This window comes from Panthera onca, chromosome C1 (genome assembly GCF_046562875.1).
Source record: "Panthera onca isolate mPanOnc1 chromosome C1, mPanOnc1 haplotype 2, whole genome shotgun sequence".
Classification (NCBI taxonomy): Eukaryota; Metazoa; Chordata; class Mammalia; order Carnivora; family Felidae; genus Panthera; species Panthera onca.
The window spans coordinates 124,579,103-124,595,766 of record NC_138346.1 but is presented as its reverse complement, the minus strand read 5'-3'; the positions used below and the strand labels follow the sequence as shown (position 1 = coordinate 124,595,766).

At 37.4% G+C, this 16,664-nt stretch overlaps 1 protein-coding gene and 1 pseudogene across 14 annotated transcripts in view; both read right to left on the bottom strand.

Annotated features, from left to right (window-relative positions):
• PHTF1 (putative homeodomain transcription factor 1) overlaps positions 1 to 16,664 on the bottom strand; it is a 90,082-nt gene that overhangs the window by 47,178 nt on the left and 26,240 nt on the right. For all 14 annotated transcript variants that reach the window (XR_013557420.2, XR_013557422.2, XR_013557424.2 and 11 more), the window contains 4 exons: positions 14,590 to 14,659; positions 13,700 to 13,858; positions 1,876 to 2,032; positions 505 to 639 (listed from right to left, as the gene is read on the bottom strand). Coding sequence is in view for 4 of the 14 variants with exons in the window: in XM_078451539.1 (XP_078307665.1) it covers positions 505 to 639; positions 1,876 to 2,032; positions 13,700 to 13,858; positions 14,590 to 14,659 (521 nt within the window). In the remaining 10 variants the exon portion in view is untranslated. The remainder of the gene's footprint in view (positions 1 to 504; positions 640 to 1,875; positions 2,033 to 13,699; positions 13,859 to 14,589; positions 14,660 to 16,664) is intronic.
• LOC132670919 (uncharacterized) lies at positions 3,956 to 7,445 on the bottom strand (annotated as a pseudogene).

Here is a 16,664-nt window from a genome sequence, read left to right as displayed (position 1 = left end):
AACATATGACAAAATAAGTATTTCCTCAAGTCATACTAGTGTTGTCCCGACCTGCAAAATCATGAAGAAGATAGAATATGTTTTGGATCCACTTCCCTTTCTGTCCTATAGCCCATCAACACCAGCCTCCTGCATCCCATTTCTAAAGAGGTATCAGCTTCCACACTGAAAAACATCTGGTCTTTTTAAAATTATTTTTTCCCCTCAAGCTGTCAGCTGATACAGCTTAAAATATTTACCCTTTCCAAGTATTTATATTTCTATAATCTTGTGGTCTATAATTCTGTTAAAAATCAAACAGAATGAACTTTTATGGTAGAATACTTGACTTATGGGTAACATGACAGTGGAGACACCTGGAGTAAACAAATCCTTCTAGAATCCTTAAAAATCATACCACAATTATAATATGCTTACACTGTATACTCCCAATCAGATAATATACTATGTTAACACTAATGTGAATACAAAATCAAGTAAAAATTCCAACGTAAGCCTTCTCACCTGTTGCCAAAGAGACTGTCCCAAAATCCACCAATAAAGGGTATAGATTCCAAAGTTTCTACTCCTCTGACTTTATCAGAGGAGTTATTTCCATTTTCTCGGCTCCCGTCACCATTTACAGTTTTTCGTAATTTTCTACAAAAAAAAAAAAAAGTATTTCAACAACTTCAGGTCATTCAAGAACTTGTATGTTTCTACCCAAAATATCCCTACAGAAAATGATAGCAATGGGTTACTACCTGAAATTAAGTATAGTGAACTTCTTGTAATAAGGATAAAATCATGCAAGAATGTTTCTGACTTAAGGGCAAAACCAGGTTCCAAACCAAAGTCCTATGCTATCATTTTGTTTAATATTTAAAGAAATTGAACTGATATCAAAAATATTACTAGAAAAAAATTTTTCACGTGTATGACCAAGAGTCTTTTCATGTACATTCAACACCACTAGCACAAAGAACAATGCCTTTAAATATGGATGTCAGAAATCTATCCATCTGACACATTTACTCAGAGAACACAAAATAACAGCAATTGATCATTTTGTATTGATACCCTAAGCAGTTAAAATATATATCTAAATCACCAAGATACACCACATGAGATTTCCTTAGAAATCATTAATTGCAAGGAATCCTCTCTTTGAAAAAAAAAAAAAATGGTTTGAAAATAACATTCAAAAAATAAGAATAAATATGTTGAAATTCATTGCACCAAATGAAAAAAAAAATCTTATTTGGTAATTGCTTAGGAAAACAAAAATTTACAGATATTCTGAGAAAAGATAATGTAACTTTTGGAAGGTAATATACCTCACATTTACCTTAAAAGCCTTTATAACAGTTCCAAAACTCACAGATGACATATAACCAATAAAAACAAAGTAAATTCAATGTATAGAAAAGAGAAATTAATCTCTGTTAAAAGCTTAGCACACTTAGAAATCCATTCTTTACATACAACTGGAAAAAAGTAAAAATTTTACTAGCACTATCCCAATGTACTAACATCCTTGTTTACATAGTGAATTTTCACCAAATTTTGATTGAGACTGAATGTCGAAAATTTTTTTTTCAAAATCACTTAAGTAAATTTTAAGAGTGTAACTATTGCAGTATCAAATTTTTCCTTTTAAACAACTTTACTGAATGACAAAATCCCACCTGGGATTAAATAGGTCATGACAAGGTTTCTTAGCGTCTGGAAGAAGAACGAAAAGAAAAGCATTCTTTTTTTTTTTTTTAAGCCAAAAAATAATTTAAAAAAAATTGTAAACCAGGAAGATTTTTTATTAATTTCATCAAAGATTTTCTAAGTCTGTTCAATGCCTCTCTCAGAAAACACAACTACAAGTGCAATTTCTTATCTTACCTTCTTCTCCGATTTCCATTGTTTCCCGATGGCCTTGTTATCTGAGTAGACACAATTTGACAGTGGACAGTTCCCATGAGTAACATAAGGCACAAGGGTCCAAGTACTTCGCTTACATTCACAATAGGCATCATAAAATATAACACGAGTGCTATAACTGAAAAGAAGAGGTTTCAAAATGTAAAACATCACGGCTCATTCTTTATGCCTAATCTTAGCAATTGTACAAACTATTGCTACAAAAATCTACCAATGTAATTTTTTTGTTTTTGTAAATTTACATCCCAGCTAGTTAACATATAGGGTAATAATGATTTCAGGAATAGAATTTAGTGATTCATCTCTTACATGTAAACACCCAGTGCTCATCCCAACAAGTGTCCTCCTTAATGCCCCTTGCCCATTTAGCCCATCCCCCTACCCGACACCCCACCAGCTATCCTCAGTTTGTTCTCTGTATTTAAGAGTCTCTTATGGTTTGTCTCCCTCTCTGTTTTTATATGTTTGCTTCTCTTCCTTTATGTTCATCTGTTTTGTATCTTAAATTCCACGTATGAGTGAAGTCATATGATATTTACCTTTCTCTGACTTACTTCACTTAGCGTAATACACTCTAGTTCCATCCATGTTATTGCAGATGGCAAGATTTCATTCTTTTTGATCACTGAGTAATATTCGATTGTGTGTATATACACATATATATACATACACACACACCACATCTTCTTTATCCATTTATCAGTTGATGGATATGTGGGCTCTTTCCATACTTTGGCTATTGTCAATAGTGCTGATATAAATATTGGGGTGCATGTGCCCCTTTGAATCAGCACTCCTATATCCCTTGGATAAATACCTAGTAGTGCAATTGCTGGGTCATAGGGTAGTTTTATTTTTAATTTTTTGAGGAACCTCCACACTCTTTTACAGAGTGGCTGCACCAGTTTGCATTCCCACCAGCAGTGCAAAAGGGTTCCTCTTTCTCCACATCCACGCCAACATCTGTTGTTGCCTAAGTTGTTAATTTTAGCCACTCTGACTGGTGTGAGGTGGTATCTCAGTGCGGTTTTGATTTGTATTTCCCCGATGGTGAGTGATGTTGAGCATTTTTTCATGTGTCTGTTAGCCATCTGGATGTCTTCTTTGGAAAAGCGTCTATTCATGTCTTCATTTCTTCACTGGATTATTTGGATTCTGGGTGTTGAGTCTGATTAGTTCTTAATAGATTTTGGATACTAACCCTTTATCTGATATTTCATTTGCAACTATCTTCTCCATTCCATTGGTTGGCTTTTGGTTTTGCTGATTGTTTCCTTTCCTGTCCAGAAGCTTTTTATCTTGATGAGGTCCCAATAATTCATTTTTGCTTTTGTTTCCCTTGGCTCTGGACACATGTCAAGTAAGAAGTTACTGTGGCTGAAGTCAAAGAGCCTGTTGTCTGTTTTCTCCTCTAGGATTTTGATGGCTTCCTGTCTTATGTTTAGGTCTTTCATTCATTTTGAATGTATTTATGTGTATGGTGTAAGAAAGTGGTCCAGTTTCATTCTTCTGCACAAAGAGCTTTCATGCTGTCCAGTTTTCCCAGTGCCATTTGCTGAAGAGACTGTCTTTTTTCCATTGTATATTCTTTCTACCTGTGTCATGGATTGGTTCACCATATAAATATGGGTCTGTTTCTGGGCTCTTTACCTGTTCCATTGATTTGTGTGTCTGTTTTTGTGCCAGTACCATACTGTCTTGATGATTATTGCTTTGTAATACAGCTTGAAGTCCAGAATTGTGATGCCTCCAGCTTTGGTTTTCTTTTTTAGGATTGCTTTGGCTATTCGGGGTCTTTTCTGGTGCCATACAAATTTTAGGATTGTTTGTTTTAGCTCTGTGAAGAAAGAATGCTCATATTATTTTGATAGGAATTGAATTGAATATGTAGATTGCTTTGGGCAGTATTGACATTTTAGCAATATTTGTTCTTCCAATACATGAGCATGGAATGTTTTTCCATTGTGTGTGTGGGGGGGGGGGGCGGGGAGGTTCTTCAATTTCTTTCATAAGCTTTCTATAGTTTTCAGTGTAAAGATTTTTCACCTCTTTGATTAGGTTTATTCTTATATATTTTATGGTTTTTGGTGCAATTGTAAATGAGATCAATTCTTGCATTTCTCCTTCTGCCATTTCATTATTAGTGTATAGAAATGCAACCTATTTCTGTACATTGATTTTATATCCTGTGACTTTGCTGAATTCATGAATCAGTTCTAGCAGTTTTTTGGTGGAGTCTTTTGGGTGTTCCACATAGATGATCATGTCATCTCTGAAGAGTGACAGTTTGACTTCCTCCTTGCTGATTTAGATGCCTTTTATTTCTTTGTGTTGTCTAATTGCTGAGGCTAGGACTTCCAGCACTATGTTGAATAACAGTGGCGACAGTGGGCATCCGTGTCTCTTTCCTGACCTTAGGGGGAAAAGTCTCAGTTTTTCCCCATTAAAGATGATATTAGTGGTGGGTCTGTCATATATGGCTTTTATGATCTTGAGGTCTGATCCTTCTATCCCTACTTTCTTGAGGGTTTTTATCAAGAAAGGATGCTATATTTTGTCAAATGCTTTCTCTGCATCTACTGAGAGGATCATGTGGTTCTTATCCTTTCTGGTATTAATGTGATATATCACAATGATTGACTTGCAGATATTGAACCAGCCCTGCATCCCAGGAATAAATCCCACTTGATCGTGGTGAATAATTCTTTTAATGTGTTGTTGGGTCTGGCTGGCTATCTTGTTCAGAATTTTTGCATCCATGTTCATTAGAGAAATTGGTCTGTAGTTCTCCTTTTTAGTGGGGTCTTTGTTTTCAGAATCAAGGTAATGCTGACCTCATAGAATGAGTTTGGAAGATTCCCTTCCATTTCTATTTTTTGGAACAGTTTCAGAAGAATAGGTGTTAACTCTTCTTTAAATGTTTGGTAGAATTCCCCTGGAAAGCCATCCAGCCTTGGACTCTTGTTTGTTGGGAGATTTTTGATTACTGAATCAATTTCTTTACTGGTTATGGCTCTGTTCAAATTTTCTATTTCTTCCTGTTTGTTTTGGTAGTTTATGTTTCTAGGAACTTGTCCATTTCTTCCAGATTCCCCAAATTATTGGCATATAATTGTTCATAATATTCTTATTATTGGTTGTATTTCTGCAGGGTTGGCTGTGAGCCCTCCTCTCTCATATTTATTATTTCCCATTTCTGCTGGTTTTGGGCTTTCTTTGCTGTTCTTTTTCCAGCTCTTTAAGGTGTAACGTTAGGCTGTTTATTTGGGACCTTTCTTCCTTCTTTAGGAAGGTCTGGATTGCTATATACTTCCCTCTTATGACTGCCTTTGCTGCATCCCAGAGGTTTTGGGCTGTCGTGTTTTCATTTTCATTGGCTTCCATGTATTTTTTCATCTTCTCTTTAATTTCTTAGTTAACCCGTTTATTCTTTAGTAGTATGTTCCTTAATCTCCAAGTATTCATGGTCTTTCCAAGGTTTTTCCTGTGATAGATTTCAAGTTTCATAGTGTTGTGGTAGGAAAATATGCAAGGTATGATCTTGATCTTTTTGTAGTTGCTGAGGGCTGATTTGTGTCCCCCTATGTGATCTATTCTGGAGAATTTTCCATGTGCACTAGAGAAGGGTGTGTATTCTGCTGCTTTAGGATGAAATGTTCTGAATATATCTGTTAAGTCCATCCAGTCCAGTGTATCATTCAAAGGCATTGATTCCTTGTTGATTTTCTGCTTAGACGGTCTGTCCATTGCTGTAAGTGGGGTGAAGTCCCCTACTATCATGGTGTTATTATTAATGAGCTTATGTTTGTGATTGATTTATATATTTGGGTGCTTTCTTGTTGAGGGCATAAATATTTACAATCGTTAGATCCTCTTAGTGGATAGACCCCTTAATTATGATATAATGCCCTTCTTCATCTCTTATTGCAGTCTTTATTTTAAAATCTAGTTCATCTGATGTAAGTATGGTTACTCTGGCTTTCTTTTGGCGACCATTAGCATGATAGATGGTTCTCTATCCCCTACTTTGAATCTGTAGATATCTTTAGGTCTAAAATGGGTCTCTTGTAAGCAGCATACAGATGGGGCTTGTTTTCTTACCCATCCTGATACCCTATGTCTTTTGACTGGAGCATTTAGTCCATTGACATTTAGAGTGAGTACTGAAAGATGAATTTAGTGCCATTGTGTTGCCTGTAGAATTGGAGTTTCTGGTAATGTTCTCTGGTCCTTTCTAATCTTTGTTGCTTTTGGTCTTTTTTGTTTTGTTTCATCTTTTCTCCACTCAAAGAGTCCAACTTACAATTTCTTGCAGGGATGGTTTAGTGCTCATAAACTCCTTTACTTTTTGTTTGTCTGAGAAACTCTTTATCTCTCCTTCCATTTTGAGTGACAGCCTTACTGGATAAAGAACTCTTGGCTGCATATTTTTCTGATTCAGCATGTTGAATACATCCTGCCACTCCTTTCTGGCCCGCAGAGTTTCTGTGGTCAGGTCTGCTGCAAACCTGATCTGTCTTCCCTTCTTCTTCTTTCCCTTGCTGCTTGTATTCAATATTTATGAGCACTATACATTTCTGGAACGAGGTGGATATTAAATCAAACAAACAAGAAGCAAACATTAAGCACTTACTATGTGCTAGGGAAGGGAGGGAGGGAGGGAGGGAGGGAGGGAGGGAGGGAGGATGAAAGGAAGAAAGGAAGGAAGGAAGGACAGTCCCTGCCCTTATGGAGTTCAGGGTCTAGTTGAAGCAAACAATCATAAATACAATGGCAAAGCACCAGGGAGGCATTATGGAAGAAGGGGCTGGTTCTGCCTGATGAATGCAGGAGCAGGCTTTACAGAGGTGGAGACAATGGAGCTGGGCGTTGGATGAGTAGGAGTCCACCAGATGGAGAGGAAGGGGGGAAGCACATTCCAAGCAGAGGAAATAGCACCTGAGCAAGCAGAATCTTGAAAGCACATGCCATGGTTAAGTATTAGGAGTAGTCCAGCACAGCTAGAGCATAAAGGCGACACAATATACAATTTATTTTGATTGAGACAATCATTCCACAGTCTCTGTTCATTCTTCTGTAATTTACCAGGCATCATCTTTCCAGTTCTGAAGTCTAAACTGCAGAGGTCAACAGTATTTCCCAGGTACCTTGCCAACCGAGGTTTGTTTCTGAACCTTCTTACCACTTGGACTGAACTAGATGACATCAATCTTGCTGGCACTGAGTCCAGATTTTCGGATCACTTCCTCCTTCTTCCATGGGGTGGGGGGTGGGGAGTGGGGGGGTAGGGCCGGGCAGTCCATCCTCTTCCTGCTCTCCGTGGCCCAGGGTCCCCTGGGCCCCAGCCCCATGCTCCCAACAGGAAAGGAACCGGCTTTTGCTGGGGGGCACTGCCAAGTGGCACTGTCGCCGCCACTCAGGGGACACCGCAGCCCCGGCCACAGTCGCCACCCTGAGCGCCTTCCCTGCACACACCGCTCACCAGGGACAGAGTGAGCGTGTTGCCCTGGCCCTCCTGCTCTGTGGCGGAGTCACCACCAGCTGCACCACTGCTGCCCACGCCGCGCTCTCCCCCCGCTCCTGCTCCAGGTGGCAGCCAAAAACCTATCAATTTTAAAAGTACAAGGTAAAAGCACATAACTTCCGACAATACGATCCACCAACACATCAGCTGAGGCAAAACCTGAAGTCTCAGGTCACAGAGAAAGAGAATGATGTGTTTGAAGGATTTGCCTTTCTGACAATAATCTGGATATTTCAAAAGGCTTTCTACCAAGAAATAGCTAGATGCTGTATGACACATACCTTATGAAGTGATGTTCTGCTCTGAGGATCAGTATTTTCTAATAATTTCCCACAATTATACAGGTAGCAATTAGCAAAGCTGGGATCTGAACCCAGCCAACTGGGCTCGAGTCCTTACTCTTAATTACTATGCTATGAACTGCTCTATGCAATATGAACTGTCCAAAGAAACACATGGTGAAAGAAACAGAAAAATATCAAAAACTACATCCAAAATATTCCAGATACAATTTAATAGGTGAGTTCTTTCAGACTTTCATGTAAAATTAATTCTTAGATGCGCCTATGTGGCTTAGTCAGTTGAGCATCCCACTCTTGATTTTGACTCGGGTCACGAGATCAAGTCCCACATCGGCTCTGTGCTGAGCATGGAGCCTGCTTAAGATGTTCGTTCTCTCTCTCTCTCTCTCTCTCTCTCTCTCTCTCTCTTTCTCTCTCTCTCTCCCTCCCTCCCTCCGCCCCTCTCCCCCTTGTGCATGCTTGATCTCTCTCTCTCTCTCAAATAAAAAAATAATTAATTAAAATAGAGCACCAGGGTAGGTCAGTCAGTTAAGTGTCTGACTCTTGATTTTGGCTCAGGTCACGATCTCATGGTTTGTGAGTTTGAGCCCCGCCATCAGGCTCTATGTGTACAGTGCAGAGTCTGCTTGGAATTCTCTGTCTCCCTCTCTGTCTCTGCCCCTCCTCTGCTCACGCTCTCACTCCCTTTCTCAAAAATAAATAAATAAACATTAAAAAAAAAAAAAAAGATAATTCTTGTGCTATATAAACTATTCCTATGTGGAGAAAAAGCTACCAAATTCATTTCATGCTCTAACAGCCTATCACCCAAACATAAAAATGACAGCACCAAAACAATAAACTACAGATCTTGCTGCCTTATGAATATGGATATAAATTTACTACTAAAAAGCAGGCACCATGAATGAAGGGATTTTTTTGTCTCTTGGGTTCACTGCTATAGCTAGATCAGTATGCAGCACATAAGAGGCACTTATTATCTCTTGAATGAATAACTGAAATACTATCAAAGTAAATTTGACAATAAAACAAAGAATAATTCACCAAGACCATGCAGGGTTTATGCTGGAGCGAAAAATGTATCTCAGAGCCCAGACAGAACACGACTTGTGCACACATTGTAGGCACTTATATGTTTTGTTTACTGAACTGATTTAATCCAATAATTTAATAACATAATTTGGATGATATATATACAAATCATCTCAATTGGCAATTATGTAAAAGGCCTTTGTCCCTGATTCCTGGGAGGTAACCTCTAAATCCTTGGAATTTTTCAAGTGATGGAAGTACCTTGGTTATTCACAGTGGGCCCCTTGGACCATACCTGATAGTTTACGCCAATGAGGTGGCTGCAGATGGGGTAGCCATGCCAGAAAGACCAACCATGTGATTAGAGGGTTGAGGCTCTGAGGCACATTGGATCAGCCTGACCTCTGGGAAGGGGTGGGGAGGGAACAAAGGCTGAAGACTGAGTTGGCCACTTGATCAATTACTCGATTAGTTATACCTACATAATAAATCCTCGATAAAAATTATGGATACCAAAGCTTGGGTGAGCATCCCTGATTGACACTAGTCTGTCAGCTTTGCTACCCATCATGGCAGAATGGGTACCATATCCCTGAGGATGATGAAAACTTCCTATTTTGAATCCTCTCACACTATGCATCTGTTCTAATTTGTATAATAATATACTTTTAATATTACAAAACTGTAATTGTAAGTATAACACTTTCCTGAGTTCTGGGAGTGAATTATCAAACATGCAGGAATGAGTGGGGGACCCTCAAAACTGTAGCCAGGGGGTCAGAAGTTAGGGTAGCACTGGGGAATCCCAAAGTGAGGCTGGTGTCTGAAGTGAGGACAGTCTTGTGAAGGACTGTACCTTTAACCACTGAGTTTGGCCAATTCCTATGGTGAAAAAGCATTCCACAAAAATTAACATTTGTTCCTGATTTGTAATTAATCTTAAATGCCAAGCTCTTCTAAAATTACAGGAATATAAAAATATGTCCCTTATATACTAAAGAGTAAGTGAACACACATCATACTAATGAAGACATTCTGAATCGAGACCAAAACAAGGATGACCATTCTTACTGTTATCACCTAAACGCTGCTCTGAAAATGTTGACTAATTCAATAATAGTAAATGAAATGCATGAAAAATGAGACCAGATTTTCATTATTTGCCAAAAACATGGTTGTATAATAAGAAAATCTGAGAGGAGCACTGAAAAACTATTCAAATTAATGAGAGGTTAATAAAGAGGCCGGTTATAACAATTTTAAACATAAACAGCCTTCAAATGTAACAGCACTAACCAGTTAAAATTTATAAAATAAAAAGTATCATATCTGCAGCAGCAACAACAAAAATAAACACATAAATATTTTACTTTAATGTAGAAGTACCCAGTGTCCATTGATGGATGAATATGTAAATGAAATATGGGATATACACATAATGGATTCTTATTTACCCTTCAAAAGGAAGGAAATACATGTGCTACATATGGATGAACCTTGAAAACATTATGCTAAGTGAAATAAGCCAGGCTCAAGAGGACAAATACTGCAATGTTCTACTTACATGAGGTACCCAGACTACTCTAGGTAGTCACAGAGGAACTGTGAAAGTAGAGTTCAGAGAGAAAGTAGAATGGTTGCCCGGAGCCCAAGAGGGGAGGAATTGGGGAATTATTGTTCTATGTCTCAGTTTGGAAAGATGAAAAAAGTTCTGGAGATGGACGGCAGTGATGGTTGCCTAACAATGTAAATGGACTTAATGCCACCGACTGTATATGTAAAAACAGTGAAGATCGTAAAGTATATGTTATATATATTTTACTGGATTAAAAAATCTTCCTAAAAAACTTTAGGAAGGGGCGCCTGGGTGGCTCAGTCAGTTAAACGGTCGACTTCGGCTCAGGTCATGATCTCGCGGTCCGTGAGTTCTAGCCCCGCGTTGGGCTCTGTGCTGACAGCTCGGAGCCCGGGGCCTGTTTCAGATTCTGTGTCTCCCTCTCTCTGACCCTCCCCCGTTCATGCTCTGTCTCTCTCTGTCTCAAAAATAAATAAACGTTAAAAAAAAAATAAATTAAAAAAAAAAAAACTTTAGGAAGATCTAAGAACTAAAAATCCTACAAAGCTTTAATAAATAGAGATGTAACAGAAGACTTGATTAAAAGGTGAAATATATCAATTTTCTCCCCACTCCCCCTAAATATATCAAAATCTTCATGGGAAGGGGGAAGTTACAGTCTAATTCCAAATTAGTTTTTCGTTTTGATTAGGATAAAATAATTCTAAATTATTTTGAAAAAGTAAGCAAGTAAAAACATCTGAGAAATGCTGAAAAGGAATACTACTCAATGTTACTACATATTAAACAACAATAATAATTAAAGAAATGTGGTACAGATACGAGAATAACCAGAATAACTACAGATTCTGATGGGGCAGAATATGTAGTTTAGAAATAGACCATGGCATATATGAAAATTAATATATATAATTTAAATTCTTCAATAACATGTGGAAAAACATTTACAAGTTCATTTTTATAAGCAACCAAAAAATGCAAACTATATGAGTAACACACAATTTTTTTTGTACATTCAATTAGGTAACATTTTTTAAAATTATAATAATGATAGTCAGATTGTGCTAAGACAAGCACTGTCATCCACTACTTTCCAAAAAGAAGTGTGCCCCCAGCAATTTCATTTTATGTACTAAAAGCCTTAAAATGTTTACATTCTTCAATCTCTTAATTCTATTTCAGAGAATAAATTCTAAGGAAATAATATAAAATATGGAAAATTTTGTTCATGATGGCATTATTAATAGGGATAAAAACCCAGGAATAATCTAAATGTTCATAATATGGAAAGTTATTTAAATTATGATACTTTTATATAATGGAATACTAAGTAGCTATAAAAAGTATTTATGGTAAATCCATATGAGAGACTCACATAGACATGAAAACAATCATTTTAAATGACAGTGTATTCATATGATGGAATATTATGCAGCCATTAAAATGACAGCTATTTATTTACAATTAAATAAAATTAAAATTCAGTTCCTTAGTCACACTAACCACATTGCAAGTACTCACAAAAACCACACATGACTAACAGCTACTGCACTGGGTAGTGAGACGTAGAACACTTCTAGCATCATCAAAATTCTATTGGACAGCATTGTCACAACTTTAGAAAACTGAACTTACAGATCCATAAATTCATAGATTTATCTTTCCCACTATAAGTTAATTCAAAAAAACTGACACAGATAAAATAAAAGTCACCCCAAATCCTTCCACCCTAACCCAACCTTCACCTACTCTGTTCTAATTCATGTCTTTTTTGCTTAGGTATAACCATAGTATATACATGGTCCCCTTTCAGAAAGTATTCCTGGTAGGCAGTGGCCATATAGTGGTAAAGAGAATGTGCTGGGTCCCTGAATGTAGAAGAGAAACGTCAACATCAGGTAGTTGTGGAATACAGAAATTAAAATAGAGGGGCGCCTGGGTGGCTCAGTCGGTTAAGCGTCCGACTTCAGCTCAGGTCATGATCTCACAGTCCATGAGTTCAAGCCCCGCGTCAGGCTCTGTACTGACAGTTCAGACCCTGGAGCCTGCTTCGGATTCTGTGTCTCCCTCTCTCTCTCTCTGCCCCTCCCCTGCTCATGCTCTGTTTCTCTCTGTCTCAAAAATAAATAAAAACATTAAAAAATTAAAAAAAAATTAAAAAAAAAAAGAAATTAAAATAGATTCCTGGGGAATGGTAGGACTATTTAGAAGGTACATGGGGCACTTGCATGGCTCAGTTGGTTGAGCGTCCAAGAACATGATCTCGAGGTTTGTGGGTTCTAGCCCCACTTCGGGCTTGGTGCTGACAGCTCGGAGCCTGGAGCCTGCTTCAGATTCTGTCTCCTTCTCTCTCTGCCCCTCCCCCCTTGCACTCGTCTCTCTCAAAAATGAATAAGCATTAAAAAAAAAAAAATTAGAAGGTACAGATAGGGCTGCCCTCTCTATGAAAGTTCCATCTGAGTTCAGATCCTAAAGATGAGAAAAAAGATAGCCTTCAAACAGAATGCAGAGTTCTGTATGAAGCACAGAAAAAGGGCCAGTATGCCTACAGCAAGCAAGGAGGAGAGCAGTAAGACACGACCTCTAAGAAGTCAGCAGGGAACAGACCACGTAGGGCACTGAAGCCGTGGTGAGGAGTCTGGATTTTTACTCCAAGGGCAATGAGAAATCTCTCAAGAGTTTTAACCAGGAAAATGACATGATATGAATTCTACTGTAAAAGATTTGTCTAGTTGCTGTAAAAATAATGGTTGGTAGAAAGAAGGCTCAGAGTAGACATTATTCCAGTGGTCTAGGCAAAGTGATGCTAGCGTCGTGGACTATGATGAAAAAAAAAAATCCAGAGGTCCATTTTGGATAGGATTAGGTTCAAGATACCTGTTAAATCTCTATACAGAAATGCCTAAAAGCAGGCAGTTGGATTTATAAGTCTGAAGTTCAGCAGAGAGATCTGGCCTGGAGATATAAATTTGAGAATCACCAGTTGATCAGCTATTTTAAAGCAATGGGGCTTGACGAGAGTACCTAGAAAAGAGAATCCAGGATCCAATCTTGAGGTAATCCAATATTCAAAGGTCACACAGAAGAAAAGATTGAAAAGGCCTGGCCAGCAAGACGGGTAGAAAGAAATTCAAGAGAAGAGAGTTAGACAATCATGTTTGCTCTCTGTGAGCTAATAAATCGAAGATGATCCCCAAATGGTGTACGTTCCTTCATTTCTTTGTACTTTAAACTCTTGAAGGAAGGGTAAAACTAAGAACAGTAAGGTCTGCATCATCTAATAGCAAAAGCAGCAAAAAACCAAAACAAAACAAAAAAACCTGTCATAATTTATTCCACCCCTCCAATTACCTTGCATGAGGTAAAGCAGTAGCAGCCAAACAAAGATTCTTAAAGAGGTAACCTGAATCCACCAATTGCTGAACAACGGGAAAAAGACAACTCGAACAAGCCCCTTTCGAGTCAGAGATGTCCACGGAATTTCAGGTTTGGCTTTGGCAAATGTTGAGCCTTTAAATATACAATAAAACAAAACATCAAACATTTACATATACTATAGTAATGCTTCCTTGTAACACTATATTAAAAACAGCTGAGAGTAAAAATCAACACATAACCAGTTCAGTTAGAAAGAAACCTCTCGGGGCGCCTGGGTGGCTCAGTCGGTTGAGCGTCCGACTTCGGCTCAGGTCATGATCTCACAGTCTGTGAGTTCGAGCCCCGCGTCGGGCTCTGTGCTGACAGCTCAGAGCCTGGAGCCTGCTTCAGATTCTGTGTCTCCCTCTCTCTCTTCCCCTCCCCTGCTCATGCTCTGTCTCTCTCTGTCTCAAAAATAAATAAAAACATTAAAAAGAATAACAAAAAAAATAAAAAGAATCCTCTCAGATGTTCATTAAATATAACTCCTTGCCTCAATCACTAGGACAGGAGCTCAAAATAAATCAGGCTTACATGAATGTTATACAGTATATTTTTCTCAATTACACAACAGCAATTTCCAAGTTCATCCCTTTTTTACCCTTATGGACACCATGTATATAATTTACGCTTATGGACACCATATATATAATTTATATAGCCACACAGTACCAAAGCAAAGGGGAAAAAATCCTAAGGCCTGAATGAGGGAAGAATATTCCTTTTGGAGATTAAAGTACCATCATAAAGGGAAGATAATATCTAGCACCACTATGAAATAATATAATAATATACATAAGAAATGAGCCAAAGTTGGAACGCACCTCTGATTAAGTCCACGTCAATCAAGTCTGGTTTTATGTGACCCATCTTTTTTGGTTTGTTTTTGAAGCCCTAGAATAAAACAAAACAAAACCAGAGATAAGGCTAAAAAGCTCTTTTAAATACAAAAGGTAAACTCACATTTTTTTTTTCTTTATGACTCCCTTTTAACGGGGACACTTTAATCCTAATGTTCCTTAAAAGAACTTATCATTAATGTTTTAGTTTTTAGTTTATCAAGTAATACAAAAAATATACTTTTACCACTTTTTAAAATGATCCAACAATAGGGCCACCTGGCTGGCTCAGGCATAGAGCATGTGACTCTTAATCTTGAGGTCACAAGTTCAAGCCCCACATTGGGTGTGGAGCCTAGTAATGTTCTGGTTTTTTTTTTAAAAAAAAAAAAAAAAAAAAAGAAATTTTAAATAAAAAAAATAAAAAAAAATCCAACAATGCCAAAGGATCAGTAAGTACAAAATAGCAGCCCCCTCATTACCCTCCCCCCCCACCCCGCCCCTCCTCTCATCAAAAACAAATAACTTTCATCCTTTTTTTTTTTTTTAAACTATTTCTCTTGGTATTTACTTCCATACTTCTAAATAATATGTTTATACTGCCATTATTTCATTTATTGATTCAAAAAATAATTTACCAATTCCTAATACAGCATGTAAGAATTTAGTTCTCTTATACAGCTAATCCCCACATCCTAACTTCCACCCCTGAAACATATATCCTTACAATGTAGTTATATTCATTTTTGATAAATCAGTAATCAATAGTTATGATCATCATGAAATATTCCCTGTAAGCCATATTTTATATTTTTATTCATGGTCGGTTAAAATATTTATCATTTTCAAATACTCAAATGCCAGAACATTAATCAAAGTCTTTTATTTCTTAAAAAAAAAATTTTTTTTTTTTTGGAAAGACCCTTCCCAGAACCTTCTATCTTCATGTTGTAATCAGATTAGTTGCTCTCCAGGCCTGCTGCACAGCTGACTGTAATGCAGGACTTCTCACTCTCACTCTGACAACCCCCTTCACCTCTGCGGTGAATCTCTAGCTCCTACACCTGTCTTCCTGAAGCACATCCTTCACATGCTTCCTGAGAAAGGGGTCACAGAAGATAACTTTTTTAATCCTTACATGTCTGAAAATGAATTCAGTCTACCCTTATGCCTAATTAAAGGTTACACTAGGTGTAAAATTCAAAGTTGTTAACAATTTTCCTTCAGGAATTAAGACATTGTTCTGTTTTCTAGCTTCCAATGTTGCTGTTGCAAACTCCAGTGCATTTCCGATTCCTGATCCTTTGAGCATGAATTGTTTCTTTCCTCTGAATCTCCACTTTATTCATGGTGTTCAGAAATTTCAGAATGATGTGCCTTGATAGGAGTCTTTTACATCTATTGTGCTGAAAAATCCCTTCTATACGGAAATCAATGTCTTTCAGCTTTAAGGAAGTTTTCCTATAATTTATTTTCATATTTCTTCCCTCTAAGACTTAACTTTCTCTTCTATTTTCTACCTCTTTTGTCTTTTTATTCTGCTTTCCAGAAATTTCCTCAAATTTCTCTATTAAATTTTTCATTTTGACTCTTTGGGTTCATTCCTTTCTATTCTCTTTTACTTTGGGGATTTAGTCAAATATCTAATAAGCATCGGCTGTTTCCTTATATACTAGAATGAGGTGCTGAAAACCTGATGGACTAAGTATTCTACTTCAAGGTTTATACCCAAGACAAATGTGTATGTATTTCACCAAATAATGTGTATAAAATGTTCATAGAAGAATTATTTGTAAGAGCCCCAAATTGGAAACTACCCATCAACACTCATATGTTGCCCATCAATAGCAGAATGGGTAATTGTAGTGTTGTGCTAAATAAACTATAATTATACAACGACATGAATGAATCTCACAAACATAACACTGAACAGAACACATTAGATTAAAAAATGTATGTACTGTATAATTTCACTTATATAAAGTTCAAAAAGGTAAAATTAATCTATAGCACTAGCAGTTGGGATACTGGTGTACCTCTGCTGGTAACAGTGACTGGAA